The following is a 16,894-nucleotide window of genomic DNA, read 5'->3' as shown; positions in this document are numbered from 1 at the left end:
AGTACCTCTTCTATTAGGCCAGCCTTCATTCCCCACGTGCATCAATGAGCCTTGGCTGTCCATGACCCTGTTGCCGGTTCTTTGGTTTTCCTTCCTTGGACCACTTTTGGTATGACCTGACCACTGCAGACCGGGAACATCCCACAAGAGCTGCAGTTTTGGAGTGCTTTTCTGTGCGCTAGGTGTGTTGCATTTTAACGTACTTTCAAGCCTTATTCAGATTAAACAGAAATAATACTGTTAACTGGTGAATGTGCTGTCCATGACAAGAGGAAGCATCCTAGCTAGGGTCCACTGGTGAAAGTGACCTTGGAAGTGTGTGGAAGGGAACCTTGATATGTGGATCAAAGCATCTCTTTTAATTCTGTATTAGTTTGGTAAATGTGAGAGGTTATCCCCCTGCCCAGTGTGCCTAAATAGTAATCCACCTGTTACAATGATAACACCAAATACCAACTAACTAGTAGTCACATACAGCAGTACTCTAGCCTAGATGATCTCATAGTGCAGAAACACAGCTATTAAGCCAAAGGCACAGGAAGAGCACTGCTATTTTTTTCAGGAGAAATTCAAGACAAAAGGTAGATATTTTAGGGCGCTGCTTAGGCACAATTACCATTCCTTTAACATATCAAATCTTAACTTTTTAAGTCCACGTCCATTTTAAAACAAATATTATGTACTCCACAGCACTGTATTCCATGCATCGTTGATGACCAACTGAAACAGTCTGTTGGTCTCAAATTGCAGGTTGAGATAAATGGCTGTGCAGATTAATTTCTAAAAGCACGGTTGGTCTTGGCTCTGCCCACTATTAAGCATTAAACCTTTCTCAAAGTTCTTAAAGTTCTATGAATAATTAACTATTCTAATGCAACTGTGGTGGACCACCTATCGCAATGTCCACATCTCACCCTCTAAACCTTAGTAAGATGTGGCTTTCTGTTACCTTACTCCTGTCATTGCTTTGCTATAGTGTATACAAGATTTTATAGCCACTTTTAACTGTTCAAAATAACCCTTTCACACTGCCAAGTTGTACACTAGCACCCAAGCATGCCTGGTTCACACCTAAGCATTTTTACACGCTGATCTAATCTTGCAAAAACGTGCAAAACACAGATTTCCATGCAAGTCAATGGCGACTGTTCACACCTTAGTGTTGCTTCGTGTGTAGGAAAACACCTGTCCCGCAAAAAGATGCAGGAGCTATTTTCAGGTGGAGGTCACGGTTTTGGTCCCAATAGATATATTTATGCAGGGAGAAACGCACATCTTTAATTGCAAACACATGCAAAAGCATGCAGGAACAAAGTACAAAACTGAAAATGTCTGGGTGTGAACCTGACCTTAAATGATGCCTGAAACAGCCACCAGCAGAGTTCCAGTTCACCCTCAGAAATCAATAATTCAGTGGGCAGATTCAAGCCTAGGTTTAACACTGTAAAAGTGCCCCCTACCATTCAGAGCTGTACATTAAATCTTAGACATCCCACATTCAGACTACTGTTGAAAACCTGACACATGCTTTCCTTTTCATCCATAAAATTGTAAACTCCAACACTCTCATTATCCATAGTGGGTGCTAAATGTCGTAGGCCAACCCTTAAATTACCGTATGACACTTACAAACTTCCAGCTACTTAAATTACTATAAATAACGCTTAGTGCTCCAATGCACCCAACATTCAGCATGGGCAGAAATGCCATGTATCATAGAATATGTAAAATATCACTGCCTTCCCTGCTGTTACCCTATTAAGGGCCTAACTATAGGCAAAGCAGCTACTAAGGAAGGAGGTCCAGTTGACATTTGCACAATTCTTGTAAAACAATTTACCCCCCTGCGTTTTTCTGAGTAAAAGAAAAAAAAAAGGCCTGGATTGCTGCCTTTTAAATGCATGGACTACCTGTGCATTGATTCAACCACCTGTGCCAGTATAGTTCTGGGTGACCACTGATGAGAAGCAGTGAGCAGCCATAGGAGTGCAAAGAAGAAAGTCAGTATGGACTTTTGGTAAAACCATTTATTCAAGAAGCTTTGCCAGGCAGGCAAGGGCATGATGTGACTGATATACATTTTTAGGGCGTCACTGACCACCAGCGTTGAAAGCTATTAGGGGTTCTGCATAGGATACTAGTCATCAATGTTCAAATGAGCTCAAATCGTTGGGGTATTTGAGGACCATGGTACAGAGCGCAGTCTCTGCAAGGTCGACAAGTTTGGAATCTCATCAAAATTTTACTATGGGTTCCTGTAATATGTAATTATGCCCCAGCTCCCTATGACTCTGTTACAAACTTCCTGACATCTACATTAGCTAAAGTCCCTCCAACAGCTCACATGAACAAAAATTTCACTTAAAGGAGAACTATGAGGTAAGTGCTTTTCACTCACCTCATAGTTCTAGCCGACCTGTGACAATGTTACTGTCACACGTCGGCTCAGTAGATCGGGAGGTGAGCGAAAACATCCCGGCGCTCGCTCACCTCTCGATCCTGTCACGGCTCTCTGCCGTGACAGGGGAGGGGCTGGATTCCCCCCTCCCCGCTCCGATCCGCCAGCGCTGACTGGCGGAACGGACGGGGGAGGGGGTGGGTACAGCTGGCTCTGCCTCTAGATAGGCAGAGCCAGCTGTCAATCATGCAGCTGGGTGGATCACGGCATAATTGTCGGGATCCGCTTCAGCTGCGGCATCTCCGTATACCGCGAGCAGCAGCTCACGGTATAATGTAGCGCCTCGGTATACCGCGAGCTACAGCTCGCGGTATACTGAGCCTAGGGTGACGGGAGGACGCTAGTTTGTGTCCTCCTGTTACCCTAAGGAGAACTATGAGGAAAAGCCTTAACCCCATAGTTCTCCTTTAACTACGCATAGAAAAAAGGAAATTGTCCAAAATAAGCAGCGCTTTAAAAAGATGTAAAACAACTTCTTCATATGAAGATGGCAAACAAGAGCTATACAATTTGCCTGTGTATCTCTGCACAGCAATCAATCTGTGTGTAGCCAACTGGAAACATTGTAATCTTTCCTCCATTCTCATGATAATTTGTATCAAGTGGTCCCATATTATGTTTAACTACTTCCCCAGACTTGGTTTCCGATCTTATTCACAATAACTGGTGCAGATTACTCCAGATTACTCATACAAGCGGTTAATACAAGAGCTGTCACCCGCTTTTAACAAATGGGAAAACACATCTTAACTCACAGTCCACCTTCTGAGGCGATCATAAATCCATCCAGCGGTGATTAATACACATGTTATCACCACTTAAAAACTTTGGAAGATATGACTTTACTCAGTCTGCCCTGCAAGGCAATCATAAGTACACAAACATGATGACAAGTTAATTTGCTGGTAACTTTCCGGGATAAATTGTTTCTCTTCCGGGCGTCAGGGAGCTGCTATCTTATAGCGGGAGACTCCTGGAACCTCGGGGAGAGTTGGGATGTCTGAGTTTGGGGATGGCCCCTTCCTGTTCCAACATGACTGCGCACCAGTGCACAAAGCAAGGTCCATAAAGACATGGATGAGCGAGTTTGTGCTGGAGGAACTTGACTGGCCTGCACAGAGTCCTGACCTCAAACCGATAGAGCACCTTTGGGATGAATTAGAGCAGAGACTGCAAGCCCGGCCTTCTCGTCCAACATCGTCCAACATCAGTACCTGACAAACTCCTACACCTTGTGGACAGTCTTCCCAGAAGAGTTGGAGCTGTTATAGCTGCAAAGGGTGGGCCAACTCAATATTGAACCCTATGGACTGAGGGCTTGTTCACACGATTTTCTGGTCCAGATCTGGTCCAGATCTGGAGACGCGATGCGATGCATGCAGTGCGTTTTGACGCGTTTTTGATGTGTTGCAGTTAAAAAAAAAATGTTTTTGGTTGCATTGGGACTGTCAGTATGTTAGCTGCAGTGCGTTTTCGTTGCGTTTTTGACGCGTTCGTGCATTTCCGAACCGTACAAAATGTGACATGCAGTATTTTTTCTGTCCGGAACAGACTGCGCTCGTGAGAACTGTAGCCCATAAAACACATAGGGATACATTGGGATGCATTTTGGGTGCATGAGTGCACGGATCTGGTCCGGACAGAATCCGGACCAGATCCGGACTGGACTGGGATGCCATTAGAGTTCATGTGCATGTAAAGGCAGGTGTGTGATTTGATAGTTATGAAAGTCTGGTGTCCCATAGTAATGAAAGTCTGGGGTTTCATAGTAATGAAAGGGTTAAACTTATCTAGTAATCTGGGATTTAATAGTAATGAAAGTCTGGGGTCCCATAGTAATTAAAGGGTTAAACAAATGTAGTCATCTTGGATGTAATAGTAATGAAAGTCTGGAGTCCCATAGTAATGAAAGTGTTAAACATATCTAGTCATCTGGGATTTGATATTAATTAATATATTAATGAAAGTCTTTGGTCCCATGGTAATGACAGGGCTAAACATATGTTGTCATCTGGGATTTGATATTAATGAAAGTCTGTGGTCCCATGGTAATGACAGGGTTAAACATATCATGTCATCTAGGATTTGATATTAATGAAAGTCTTTGGTCCCATGGTAATGACAGGGTTAAACATATGTTGTCATCTGGGATTTGATATTAATGAAAGTCTGTGGTCCCATGGTAATGACAGGGTTAAACATATCTTGTCATCTAGTATTTGATATTAATGAATATATTAATGAAAGTCTGTGGCCCCATAGTAATGGATTCATGAATAGAAACCATGGAGCCTTTACTGTAGAAAGGGTTAAACACAAAGCCATAAGGGAGCTGTATGCTCTGCATTGTGCTCACATCAGTCTATTTAACATGCTTGTAGAGATTGAGCAGTTGTCAGATGCAGAAATGGGGCAGGCACAAAGCACTGCACATGCTCAGTGATGGGTGGGGGCACAGTGCTGCTGAATGGATCTCTCATGACCTGTGCTGCCGGAAATAACTGCCAGATCCAATCAGCGCCTTCAGAGGGGGGAACAAATAAACCGGTGGAGAAGTGGCAGGTCAGTTGTGATCATTGATGAGTCTCTGTGTGATAACTGGATTAATATTGCCATGATTGTGGAGATAAATGCAGGCAGATGATGTAGGGGTATCAGCAGACCCCTGGTGTGGATAGACCCATGCAAAAATAGTGTGATGTGGTTGTATTATGCTGGAGATAGTGTGTACTTGGGGTGAATGCATGCAGAATTATATGTGCCTTATTGTAATTTCTTCATATGTGTATGAATATATAAACTGAATACCCTATAACCTTATTGGGGATGATGCTATGGACATGGTATCGATAATTGGTAGAAGACTTACATTCTAATAATTTTCTCAGCATATACATATATGAATGATGGCAGATCACAGATCCAGTACCAGGTCACAAAAGATCATGTTATCTTTATTATCAGGTCCAGGGTTGTTCATTTTTAATGTTTCAACTGGATATACAGCGCTAATGATTCAATTAGTGGACATTAGAATACAAGTGTATATATAAAAACTGTTTCTAACATGCAACTGTGTCGCTATAATACAATAGATGCTAATAGTGACTTGTGAAAAAACAATGTTATTAAAAATAATTGGTGTCAGTAACCTCCCTCCTGAGAGAGACACAGAAAGCTCTATGTGTGTGGCTGCTCAGAAGCAAGTGGACTCTATCTTGGGTTATCCTCAACTCTCAAGGTTTGCAGGTTATTATCACTTGGGGTGCTCATCAATCGGGCTGGCAGTCTTCAGGAGTCTTCTTCACTCCATAGAAGTTAGGATGTGTGCTTATGATTCCAGGGAACAGATTAAAGGAGAACTATGGGGTCAGTGTTTTTCCCCATAGTTCTCCTTGGGGTAACGGGAGGACACAAACTAGCGTCCTCCCGTTACCCTAAGCTCAGTATACCGCGAGCTACAGCTCGCGGTATACTGAGACGCCGCACCTGGAGCGGATCCCGACTTAGATGACGGGATCCGCCCAGCTGCGTGAGTGACAGCTGGATCTGCCTATCTAGAGGCAGAGCCAGCTGTACCCGCCCCCTCCCCCGTCCGTTCCGCCAGTCAGCACTGGCAGATCGGAGCGGGGAGAGGGGAATCCAGCCCCTCCCCCTGTCACGGCAGAGAGCCGTGACAGGATCGAGAGGCGAGCGAACCCGGTATGTGTTCGCTCACCTCCCGATCTACTGAGCCGACCTGTGACAGTCTCCTTGTCACAGGTCGGCTAGAACTATGAGGTGAGTGGAAATCACTCATGTCATAGTTCTCCTTTAAAGATTGATGGCATAGTAGGTGTCGGTAAAGACACCGGACTAACGTGCTCCAGTAGACAAAAGGTGTGGGGCTGTCTGTTACAGCCAAAAGCTTGCGGTGAGTACGCACTTTGATGGGATATGTGTTGATAACAATACAATCCCCAGAATAAACACTGTGTAAATCACCGAACACCGGAAGGCTCAATCACCCTCACCGAAACGGAACCAAATTATCACAAATTATCACCGAGATTCGTTATTTCGTTATTTACATATACGTTTATTGCACAGAGATACATCACACATTTGAAAGTGAAAAATAATTTTATCCGAATAACTTTTGTAACATGATAGCACCATAGTTTGATCATCTGTTTTCAGTAACGGTTTTTTTATGTAGAGGTTACTGACACCAATTATTTTTAATAACATTGTTTTTTCACAAGTCACTTGCTATTAGCCCTCGTTCACACCTGACCGTTTTGTAACTCGTTCTACGCTCGACGAACGCTCTACAAAATGGTCAAAAATATAAATTGCATTGTAGTCAATAGTGTGTGATACCTTGATAGGACTTATCAGTTGTCACAGTAGGTCTAAGCCTCACTTTATTTAATTTGTTGTTTTATCACCATTCACTGATATATGGTACAAATTTGTATCGGTATAGGTTCATGTGTTAACTATTTGAACTACTTAACGCTGCTCATCCAGTTAAATAATTGTTCATTTTTAACCTGTTTATAAATGAAGCAGATTTTTCAAGTACCTTTTCTTTATTTGCCTTGGGAGTGAGCTTGGAGCGGTGACTACTTTACAACACACACAGGGACCATGGGGAACAAAAGTAGCCACCCTGCAGAAGGAAGGACAGTGTCAGCACCAATTCAGAGATGATTTGAGGATCTACAGCCCAGTAATACACAAATAAGATACATTTCTGTTAATAGTTAAGGTACTTGAATGTATTTTTAAGATTTAACTCCTGAGTTTAGTGTCACTCAAGAGAGAGAAAAGTAACTGGTAGAAAGTCACTCGCGCTCCAATGCAAATTAAAGTCAATCTTCTTTATTGACCATGATAGTGTCACATTGCTTAGCTTAGCAATGTGACACTATCATGGTCAATAAAGAAGATTGACTTTAATTTGCATTGGAGTGCGAGTGACTTTCTACCAGTTACGTTTGATTTGCAGAGGCATCTGCAGTTGTTCCAGCACCCACCCGTTCATTGGGTTTTCCAGTCAGGAGTGGGATGGGATGTACTAAGTGTTGAGTTCAAGAGAGAGAGAGACACACAATCTTGCCTCCATGCAAAACATTAGTAAGACCTCATCTTGAATATGCAGTTTAGTTTGGGGCAGCAGTTCACAAAAATTATATTGTAAAAATAGAGAAAGTACAGAGAAGAGCATCTAAATTAATAAAGGGCATATGTGACCTCAGCTATGAGGAAAGATGACCTCAACTAAATCTATTCTCCCTTTAGAAGAGGTGTTTAAGAGAAGATATGATCACCTTGAATGGATACATAGATGGTCCATTTAGTAAATTCAGTTGAAATTTGTTATCATTAAAGTAGAATTAAAGTCAAATTTTTTTGCATATATCTACTGATCGTAAGCAGTAGATATATACCACAACATTAAAAAAAAAAAAGTGCCCAAGTATAAAATACTTACCTCTGTCTGTGCCGCTCGCTCCTGGCTGCAGTACACAGATCCGAATGGCCGTGCAGGAGAATGATGTGGGCAGACACATGCGCAGTCCATGTCACCGGGCAGGGAGAGGAGAAGAGACACTGTGTCAGTTAATGCACGTTAATGTGCCACACATGGAAAGGGTACTTTACAGTAAGAGCTGTTAACATGTGGAATCCTCTTCAACAGGAACCGGTTCTAGGTTTTGAAGGATACTTGTGAATTTTTTTGCCATGTTAGTGTCCTGACATTTTCATATATTTACTTCCATATTTTACAGAACGATGTGTGAGGTTGAACTGAACACGCACGTGTATGTAAAGATGATGCTCCATGCTGTACGCTATCCACACAGTACAGTGAGCGGAGTTCTCCTGGGACACCACACACCTTCCTGTCTAACTCTTGTTGATTGTGTCCCCGTTTGTCACCTTCAGCTGCCGCTCTCCCTCAGTCTAGAAGTGGCTCTGGCACAGGTACCATATTGTATCCTGGGGGTTCTCTATGGCACAAGTACTGTATTTGTGATGGCCTTTTTATATTCTCTTCTTGATTTGTTTTGTGTTTCTGACAATGCGTCCACTATTTAGCAATTCACTGAAAGTTGTATTTTTCCTTTCCCCTGCTCCGTGTTCCCTCTGTGTCACCTCACACTCATATCTTTGTCTGTCCACAGATAGACTCATGGAGTGCTCTTCAAGGACTGGTTATTGCTGGTTTTTATCAAGCAAACGCTGGCCTTAGAGACACCAGGTGACCACTTCTCTACCCTCATCTCATTGTTTTACCCTGTTGTCATATGCATAATGACTATAGCCTCCAGTAGGAAAGAACTGGGCATCCAGTACACATTTGTTTTCACATCAGGGGTATACACTGAGTGGCCAGATTATTATGACCACCCCATCAGTACTTCGTTGGGCCACCTTTTGTCTTCAATACTGCGGCGTTTCTTCTTGGCATTGACTCCACGAGATGTTGAAAGGTGATGCAAGGAATCTGACACCATGCCTGATAAATAGCACTGTCCAGTTCTGTGAGATTTGATGGTTGTGGAACCAGCTGCCTGATGGCTCTTTCAACTTCGTCCCACAAATGCTCAATTGGATTGAGAGCTGATGATTGTGGGGGCCACCTAAGCAAGGTAAAGTCTCCCTCATGTTCTTGAAACCACTCCTGCACAGTACGAGCACCGTGGCAAGGCGCATTGTCTTGTTGGAAGAAGCCATCTCCATTGGGATACGCCATCAACATGATAGGATGAACTTGATCAGCAACGATACTTTGGTATGTTGTGCTATTCAGATGTTGTTCCACACGAATTAAAGGGCCCAAATCATGCCAGGAAAACATGCCCCAAACCATAACACTGCCCCCACCAGCTTGAAGGGTTGTACTCATGCATGTGGGGTGCATGCTTTCATGCTATTTCCGCCAAATTCTCACTCTGCCATTTGCATGATGCAACTGGAAACGTGATTCTTTGGACTACATGACTTTTTTCCAATGCTCGACTGTCCAATCCTTGTGTTCCTGTGCGAATTGGAGACGTTTTATCTTGTTAACTGCAGACTGCAAAGGTGTTCGAACAGGCCTTCGGCTTCCATATCCCATACGATGCAGTGTATGGCGAACAGTGCGTTCAGAGATCATTTGAGAGGATCCCTGATGAAGATCTGCAGTCATTTGATGCACTGTTGCCCTTCTGTCGTCTTGTACCAGTCTTGCCACTCTCCGTTCTGCCCTAACATTGACTAGTCGCTGACGTCCACAATTCGCAGATTCAGACCCAGATTTTCAGCTGAAAGTCCGGTCTTTAAACACTTTAACCAAAGCTGCTCTTGAACATTTAACCAATTCTGCTGTTTTGCTGATACTCGCTCCATGGCTCCGAGCGCCAACAATCATCCCACGTTCAAAGGCTGTTAAATCGCGTTGTTTACCCATATCTTCAGAATAAAATCACTTCTACTGTCGTGGTAAACAACCTACTTCCCTATTTATAATGGTCTGGCCCTCTAGCAACTTCAGTGCGAAGTAATTATAGCTAATTTGCCTACAAATGTCAGGTGGTCATAACAATCTGGCCACTCAGTGTATATACGGTATATAATGGGATTTTTGTACTCACTGTTAAAGTGTAGCTCCACTTTTGCAGTCAAATTTTAGAAAACCACACTATATTTTTTTAGGTGTCACACAGCATTTCTAAAATTATTTCTTTGCTTTTAGCTGTTTTTTTTGGAGTAGAACTTTCCATTTTAGTAAATGTACTCCTGTGACAGAAGAGAATTTAAGCCAAAAAAAGATTTGGCTTTAGTTCTCTTTTAAGCCTTGGGTACACCTTTTCTTTTCATCATGGTCTTTTAGATTGTGAGTGCAGCCCCTGAATTTCATAGTCAGTATTGTTAATAACAATAAGTAATCATCATCACCTTTGTCCAAATAAGCTTGTACCCACTTTTACTATAAACATTGTTACTGTAGAGAACATTCTTGAAATAGAAGAGATTTGGTGAAATGTGAATATTGAATTAGAGTTTTTCTTGATTTTCAGCATTAATTGTGCAGCTCTCAAAGCAGCCTCACTGATATCTGAGTACCAGGAGGAAGCAGTGCTTATACTGGTGAGATGACAGCATGTGATTGTACTGTCACCTTTCTCTGTCCTGTCTTCCTTATCTTTTTATTCTGTTTTTTGATGTTTTTTGTTTAGATGGATAATGAGCGCCTGTCACCCAATCCCGGGGTCCCTCCTCTCACAGTCCTGCATCAGAACAGCAGCAAACAGTGGGTCCCCAAAGAGAAAACCTTGTAAGCATAGCTCCTGCAGCATGGGAATTTTATCATAACTATAACACACTTTAAAATCCACAAAATTATAGTTTTCTCATGATGAGACCATAAATCTGCAGATCTTCGTCTATTTACCACATCAGCTCTTGCACCCTTATGAACCAGACAATTTTTACATTTCCTTCTTTTAGTAATATTGTCTTGCAAAAATATTTTATTTTATATACATATGTATATCTATGTATATACATATTATATGTGTTTATCTATAGATAAACATGTAAAAGAAATGTAAACATTTTTTTAGCTCTAAAGATTAGCTAAGGGTCTATTTTTAAATGTTTTCATACAGGATTCATGCAACTTTCACCCAGGATTCACATATTTCTCCAACTGAATTCTGGGTAAAAGTATAAATCTTGTCTTGTCATAACATTTATAAATAGACCCCATAGTGTTGCTAAAAATAAAAAGTACGGTATATATATAATATATATATATACATACTTGTCTTGTTTATAATGAGGGCCCATTCGAACCTAGGCATTCAGTTGCGGTACCTTAACTTCGCACATTAACTTGTGTTGCGTTAAGGAAGCTTGTTTTTTTAAATGGGCTGGCAATGCACCAAAACTCAGACATGCACCATTTTTTCAGTGCAGTGCACCAAAACAAATGGCAGTGCATTACCATGCATTGTTGTGCACTGAAATCCAGGTGTGTTGCCTTAGTATGTGGGGTGCCATTAAAAATGACTTGCACAACAACACATTAACAAATGTATAGTGAGCTGCGGTAATGCACACTTTAACACGTAATTATCCTGACTGATAGGTTTGAATGGGCTTTGTCATTAGTAATACAAAACATTGCAAAGTTTTATGAATTAGATTGTTATTTTTTCAGCGTTGCATTAAAAAAATACACAACAATGAAAACAGCTAACAAAAGTAATGAAAAAAGGTTAAATATTCATTTTGTTGCATCATACTTCTCAAAGAAGTCTCCGATCACTGGGAAAATTGGACAGCCTTGAAAGAGACTACCATCAAGCCTAAGCCTCTCATGCGAAAACGGAGTCAGACGAACCCTAGGCTGGAGAGACAGAATCTAAGCTCTCCTGTAGGAGTGAGACCCTGGCCTGAGCTGTATACAGGACTAGACCCAAGCACTAAAATTGTTCAGTTGGTTCCAGAGCTGCAGGATAAAGAATTTATAAATTCAGATGTTTCTGCGGATGAAGGCTTGTCTGAGGATTCGGCAGACTTTAAGCCCCAGACCTTGGCGGTTCAAACTTGTGGAGGGGGGGGAGATGATTTGCCTGATGAGGGAGTGGGATTGGGGATACAAAAGGGACATTTCATAACAGACAAAAGGAGGGAGAAGACTTTGCAATCTGTTCCTCAGGCTCCTTCTACTAAGGTAAGGTGGGTGCTTTTGCTGCCAGTAGCATCCTTGATAATGGTATCAAGAGTAGATCTGAAGATCCCTGGGTCCTTTGAAGACCATGCAGACCAGACACTTCTTAGATGCAGGTTGCATAGTCCAGGACTTTAGCTAAAGGGTCCTACGTATGTGTACTGACATGAGACCCATATGTGAGATAAGCCGGGAAGCCTCCAGCAAACCTTCACAACTGAAATCTACAGCCATTTGCTCTATTCATTCCATAAGCAAGGGATCAACCACAGCAGTGGCTAGATCGCTTTTAAGCGATTTTGAATAGTCAGCCAAGGTCTGACAAACTAAAATCAGAGCCAAGACGTGCATTCTGAATGGTAGTCGCTTTGTTAAGGCTGGATACTGCCACCTCTACAGAGGAGATAACCCACTTTTGTTCAAAGTCATTTTCTATTCAAAAATACAACTAATATTAGTAACACAGTAAATGTGCATGTAAGATGAGTAAAGGAACATCCACTGTAAATGTGCTTCCTATTAAAAAAGTGATTATTAATACAGGTCACTAAGTTCCTGACCATTTTTCATTCTGTATTATGTACTCTGTATACTGCTCTCATATATCAGATTTCATCTATTATGTGAACTCTAAGGCCCCATTCACACAGGCACACGGCGCATTCTGCGATTTCTGCAGCAAGGACTCATGGATTCCTGCGGCAGGAATCCCAGGTGTCCCTGTTGCAATGTGGCCGCTGTACCCATCGAAGTTAATGACGGTGACAGCAGTCGCATCTCTCGGCGGCAGTCCGCATGTAATCGTACAAAATATGATTACATGTGGTTTGGGATAGATAATTGTCACTGGACACATCTATTCTGCGTCCAGAGACAGTCATCTATCCCAAACCACATGCAGTTCTACCATATACGATTACATGCAGAATGCCACTGATAGATGCGGCCACTGTTACCCTGTCATTTACCCAAATTGGTACAGAGGCCACATCTGAATGGGAACACCTGGGATTACTGCTGCAAAAATCTGTAGGTTCTTTCCGACGGTATGGCAGAACGCCCCATGTGAATGGGGCCTAACAATTTCTGTAAACTAGTTTGGTTATGTCATCAGCTAACCATCCCAAATTCACAACAATCTATACAATTTCTATACTGCTAACTGAAAGTATGTTATGTAATGTTAACTGGAAACAATACCGTAACAAAATCAGGTTTTCAAGCAGTGGCCCAAATTTACAAGTTTCAATATTTCCCTGCAGGATAATGTGGGGTCACTGGGAGGAAACACAGCGTATTACAAGACAACTTCTTCATGCTAAAGCATATCAACGACTGATCGACTTTGACAATCACTTGGATGACATCAGAGCTGACTGGACCAATCAAGCGCTGAATGTGGAAATAGCAAGACTGTCTGCAGCAGTAAATGGCAGCATGTAAAAGCAGAGCTACATGGGGTTTATTTATTATAGGTGTAGAGAATGTTGCCATTGTAAACTAAATGGTAACTTAGCTGAGTTAGTAAATAAAGTAAAGCTTAGTTCTCTTCCATCATTTAGTCATGTACAGAAAAATCCATTTTTTTCCATTACCTATATACAGAATTTGGTATTCTAAGCTATCTCAGCTTTACCGTATTTGCTAAGCTAAGTGAATATTTGCTACTCCTTTGGTAAATCAATCCAGTGATGTTGGAAGAGACCTCTAACTGCTGTATGTATATATCTGTGTAAATATATATATATATATTCGTTATCTATACAGCTTTTGTTTATGCAGCATGTGTAAATTTGCTAATATGCATCTATAACAGTCTGTGTCTAAATTCACAAATGTATCTTATTGAGACACTACCAGATACCATTACGACAAAATATATTTCATACGCAGTAAAGTTTATTTATTATGAGTGCTTTCTTGAACCAAATGCTTGAAATCAAACTATTCATGAGTAGAAACAGTATAATCACATGTGCTGCTTGAGGAGATCACAGAAAATAGGATTCTAAGCTACACCAGAGACAAAAGCAAACAGTTCGGCCTTTTTAGTAAATGAGACGCTTGGTGTCGCCACGTGTTTTTTTTATCTTGTTGTAATTCTTGTTGACGACATCGTAAAGTGTGGCCTGAGGAAAAGATCAAATTGTTAGTGACCACATTTAAATACATAATATTTGTGGACATTTGTTCACCTACAGTGACACTAAACTCAGGAATTAAATCTTAAAAATACATTCAAGTACCCGAACTATTAACAAAAATGTATCTTATTTGTGTATCACTCGGCTGTAGATCCTCAAATCATCTCTGAATTGGTGCTGACACTGTTCTTCCTTCTGGAGGGGGGCTACTTTTGTTCCCCATGGTGCCTGTGTGTGTTGTAAAGTAGCCACCGCTCCAAGCTCACTCCTGTGATGGACTACAATCTCATGTTCAGTTTACTAATTTGTCTTGAGATTGTAGTTCATCACAGGAGTGACCTTGGAGTGGTGGTTACTTTACAACACACACAGGGTCCATGGGGAACAAAAGTCGCCCCCCTCCAGAAGGAAGGACAATGTCAGCACCAATTCAGAGCTGATTTGAGGATCTACAGCCGAGTGAGACACAAATAAGATACATTGTTGTTATTAGTTAGGGTACCTGAATGCATTTTTAAGGTTTCACTCCTGAGTTCAGTGTCACTTCAAAGCTGAATTCCAGTTAGGCATAAAAATACTGTATAATCCAGTTATGTGTTTATTAAAAGCTCACTTAAAATAGAAGTGTGCTATCCTTAGCTGCCAGCTCAGCATTTTTACAGTAGGTCCTAGTTACCTTAAAGGGAAATTCCATCTTTTTGAAAAAAAAATGAATAAATGCACACTCCTTCAAAAGTGAATTGGAGCCAGTAAAGCTTTGCAACCAAGTCCCTCTGCCGCAGTGGCTGCTGGTACTTGTAGTTTCTCCATTCACAGATCCTATCAAAGGATCTATGAATGGATGACATGGCTGTGTGGTCAGAGATTTGCTGGGAGAAGAACCCCTCGATTCGGGTAAGTACAGGGGGCAGCATAGGGGTGGAGGGGTTGCGATATGACTATGTTTTATGTTACACCCTGAATATGGGTAAACATGAAACATGGTAGGAAAAGCAAACTTAGCCTTTAACAATAGCATAGAGATCTTGGTTGTGCAGCCTGAACTACAAGTGTATATGTCCTTTATATGTATTGTAAATTCATGCATAAGTACCTAAATTCTGGCTTTTAGAGATTGTTTAGTCCCCTGAATCCAGGGCTCATGTCGGAAGCAGGAGGGCCACCGCTCTGAGTCAATTCAATGTCATCAATGTACTGCTGCTTCCTTATTGCTAAATCAGCAAGCCGATCTTGACCAATCTGCAGTGCTTAACTGCACTGGAGGACAAGGACCAGGCTATGCTGTCTTGCAGGGGTGCTTAGATGACAAGACTGGTTCAGATATATTGTATGTATTTGAATTGTGTAAGCCATTTTTGCCTACACAGCAAAACTCCTAGGTGATGTTCTTTGCAGTACCTATGCACATACAGTATTTTAGCTTCTGGACTGATTGGTAAATGAGTGGACAGGCATCATGTTCACCCTATATATCAGTCCTCCACTGTTCCTGCTATCAATATGTCCCACACCAAGCATTTTCTCTAAGTTTCCCTATACTCATTTGCTGCATGTGTATAAATTAGGAGACGTCTGAATAGTTTTCCATCAGAAGAGCAGCAGCAATTTGTGGAGGAAATGCTAGGCTCTGAATGGTTTCATCCATGGACGACAGGCCGGGTGCTCGCATGCAAGTCAAATCAACACCGATTCATATATGATAGGGATGCACAGATACTTTTCGAGTACCAGTGCCAAAACTTGGCATTTTCATGAGAACTACCAGGGTTGCAGGAGTTTCAGCTGGGACCTGGCTCTGGCGCTCCACCATTGTCCTGAAATCATGAGTCTGTATTGTAGAAAAACTGTCACATGACAATAAACAAAAATGTATCAGTACTTGTGTCTGTAAGTACTTGGGCAAGTATCAGTACTTGCAAAAATTCGGATCGGTGCATCACCTATATACATTTATAAAAACAAAATCATACATTAAAACAGAGATGCACAAATCCCAGGAGCTCCGTGTGCTCCTTACAAATGACAGCTGCCTCCTAACTTGTGAATTTTTCTCTAGTCTAGTCTTGGAGCTGGAAAAGTATCTGTACTTGTACCGAGTGCGGTACTTTGTATTGGTACATACTTAATATATGAACACTGTTGTATTGCCCTCTTCCCTGCTGTTGTTAACTACAGGCAACCACAACAATTTGAGAACTTGGGCCTTTATTTCATAACATGATACTGTATATATAAATGTGTAGTCACCTGCAGTACCCAATCAGATTTCAGCAGTTTAGTATAATGAGGCTAATGAAAAGTAAGCCACTCTTTACAGTTTAAAAGAGAACTATGGCCAAACCTTTTTTTGGCTTTAGTTCTCTTTTGAGTCACAGGGGGACATTTACTAATGTCCTCCTGTGACTCAAATTCAGCATATACCGTGTTTCCCAGAAAGTAAGACCTACACAGAAAATAAGACCTAGCGCTATCTTCGGGGATTTCTGTAATATAAGACCTACCCCGAAAATAAGACGTAGTTCGGGGTAGGTCTTATATTACAGAAACCCCCGAAGATAGCGCTTGGTCTTATTTTCGGGG

The 16,894-nt window shown here is 41.6% G+C and overlaps 2 protein-coding genes across 2 annotated transcripts in view; one reads left to right on the top strand and one right to left on the bottom strand.

Annotated features, from left to right (window-relative positions):
* The first annotated feature begins 4,917 nt into the window (after positions 1–4,917).
* Positions 4,918–13,668, top strand: EMC9 (ER membrane protein complex subunit 9). Its single transcript, XM_018569641.1, has 6 exons — positions 4,918–5,020; positions 8,236–8,431; positions 8,632–8,708; positions 10,513–10,582; positions 10,672–10,769; positions 13,433–13,668. The coding sequence occupies exons 2-6, from the start codon at positions 8,240–8,242 to the stop codon at positions 13,611–13,613; spliced, it is 618 nt and encodes a 205-aa protein (XP_018425143.1). The 5' UTR covers positions 4,918–5,020; positions 8,236–8,239; the 3' UTR covers positions 13,614–13,668.
* Positions 13,669–13,861: 193 nt separating this feature from the next.
* The window catches only part of PSME1 (proteasome activator subunit 1), a 21,812-nt gene continuing 18,779 nt past the window's right edge, over positions 13,862–16,894 (bottom strand). The window contains exon 11 of the mRNA XM_018569642.1: positions 13,862–14,299. Within this exon, the coding sequence (XP_018425144.1) occupies positions 14,219–14,299 (81 nt within the window). The 3' untranslated portion in view covers positions 13,862–14,218. The remainder of the gene's footprint in view (positions 14,300–16,894) is intronic.

Source organism: Nanorana parkeri, unplaced genomic scaffold, assembly GCF_000935625.1.
Source record: "Nanorana parkeri isolate BGI_ZX_2015 unplaced genomic scaffold, ASM93562v1 scaffold1371, whole genome shotgun sequence".
NCBI classification, from domain to species: Eukaryota; Metazoa; Chordata; class Amphibia; order Anura; family Dicroglossidae; genus Nanorana; species Nanorana parkeri.
The sequence above is the reverse complement of the archived record's forward strand: the minus strand, read 5'-3'. Positions and strand labels throughout refer to the sequence as shown.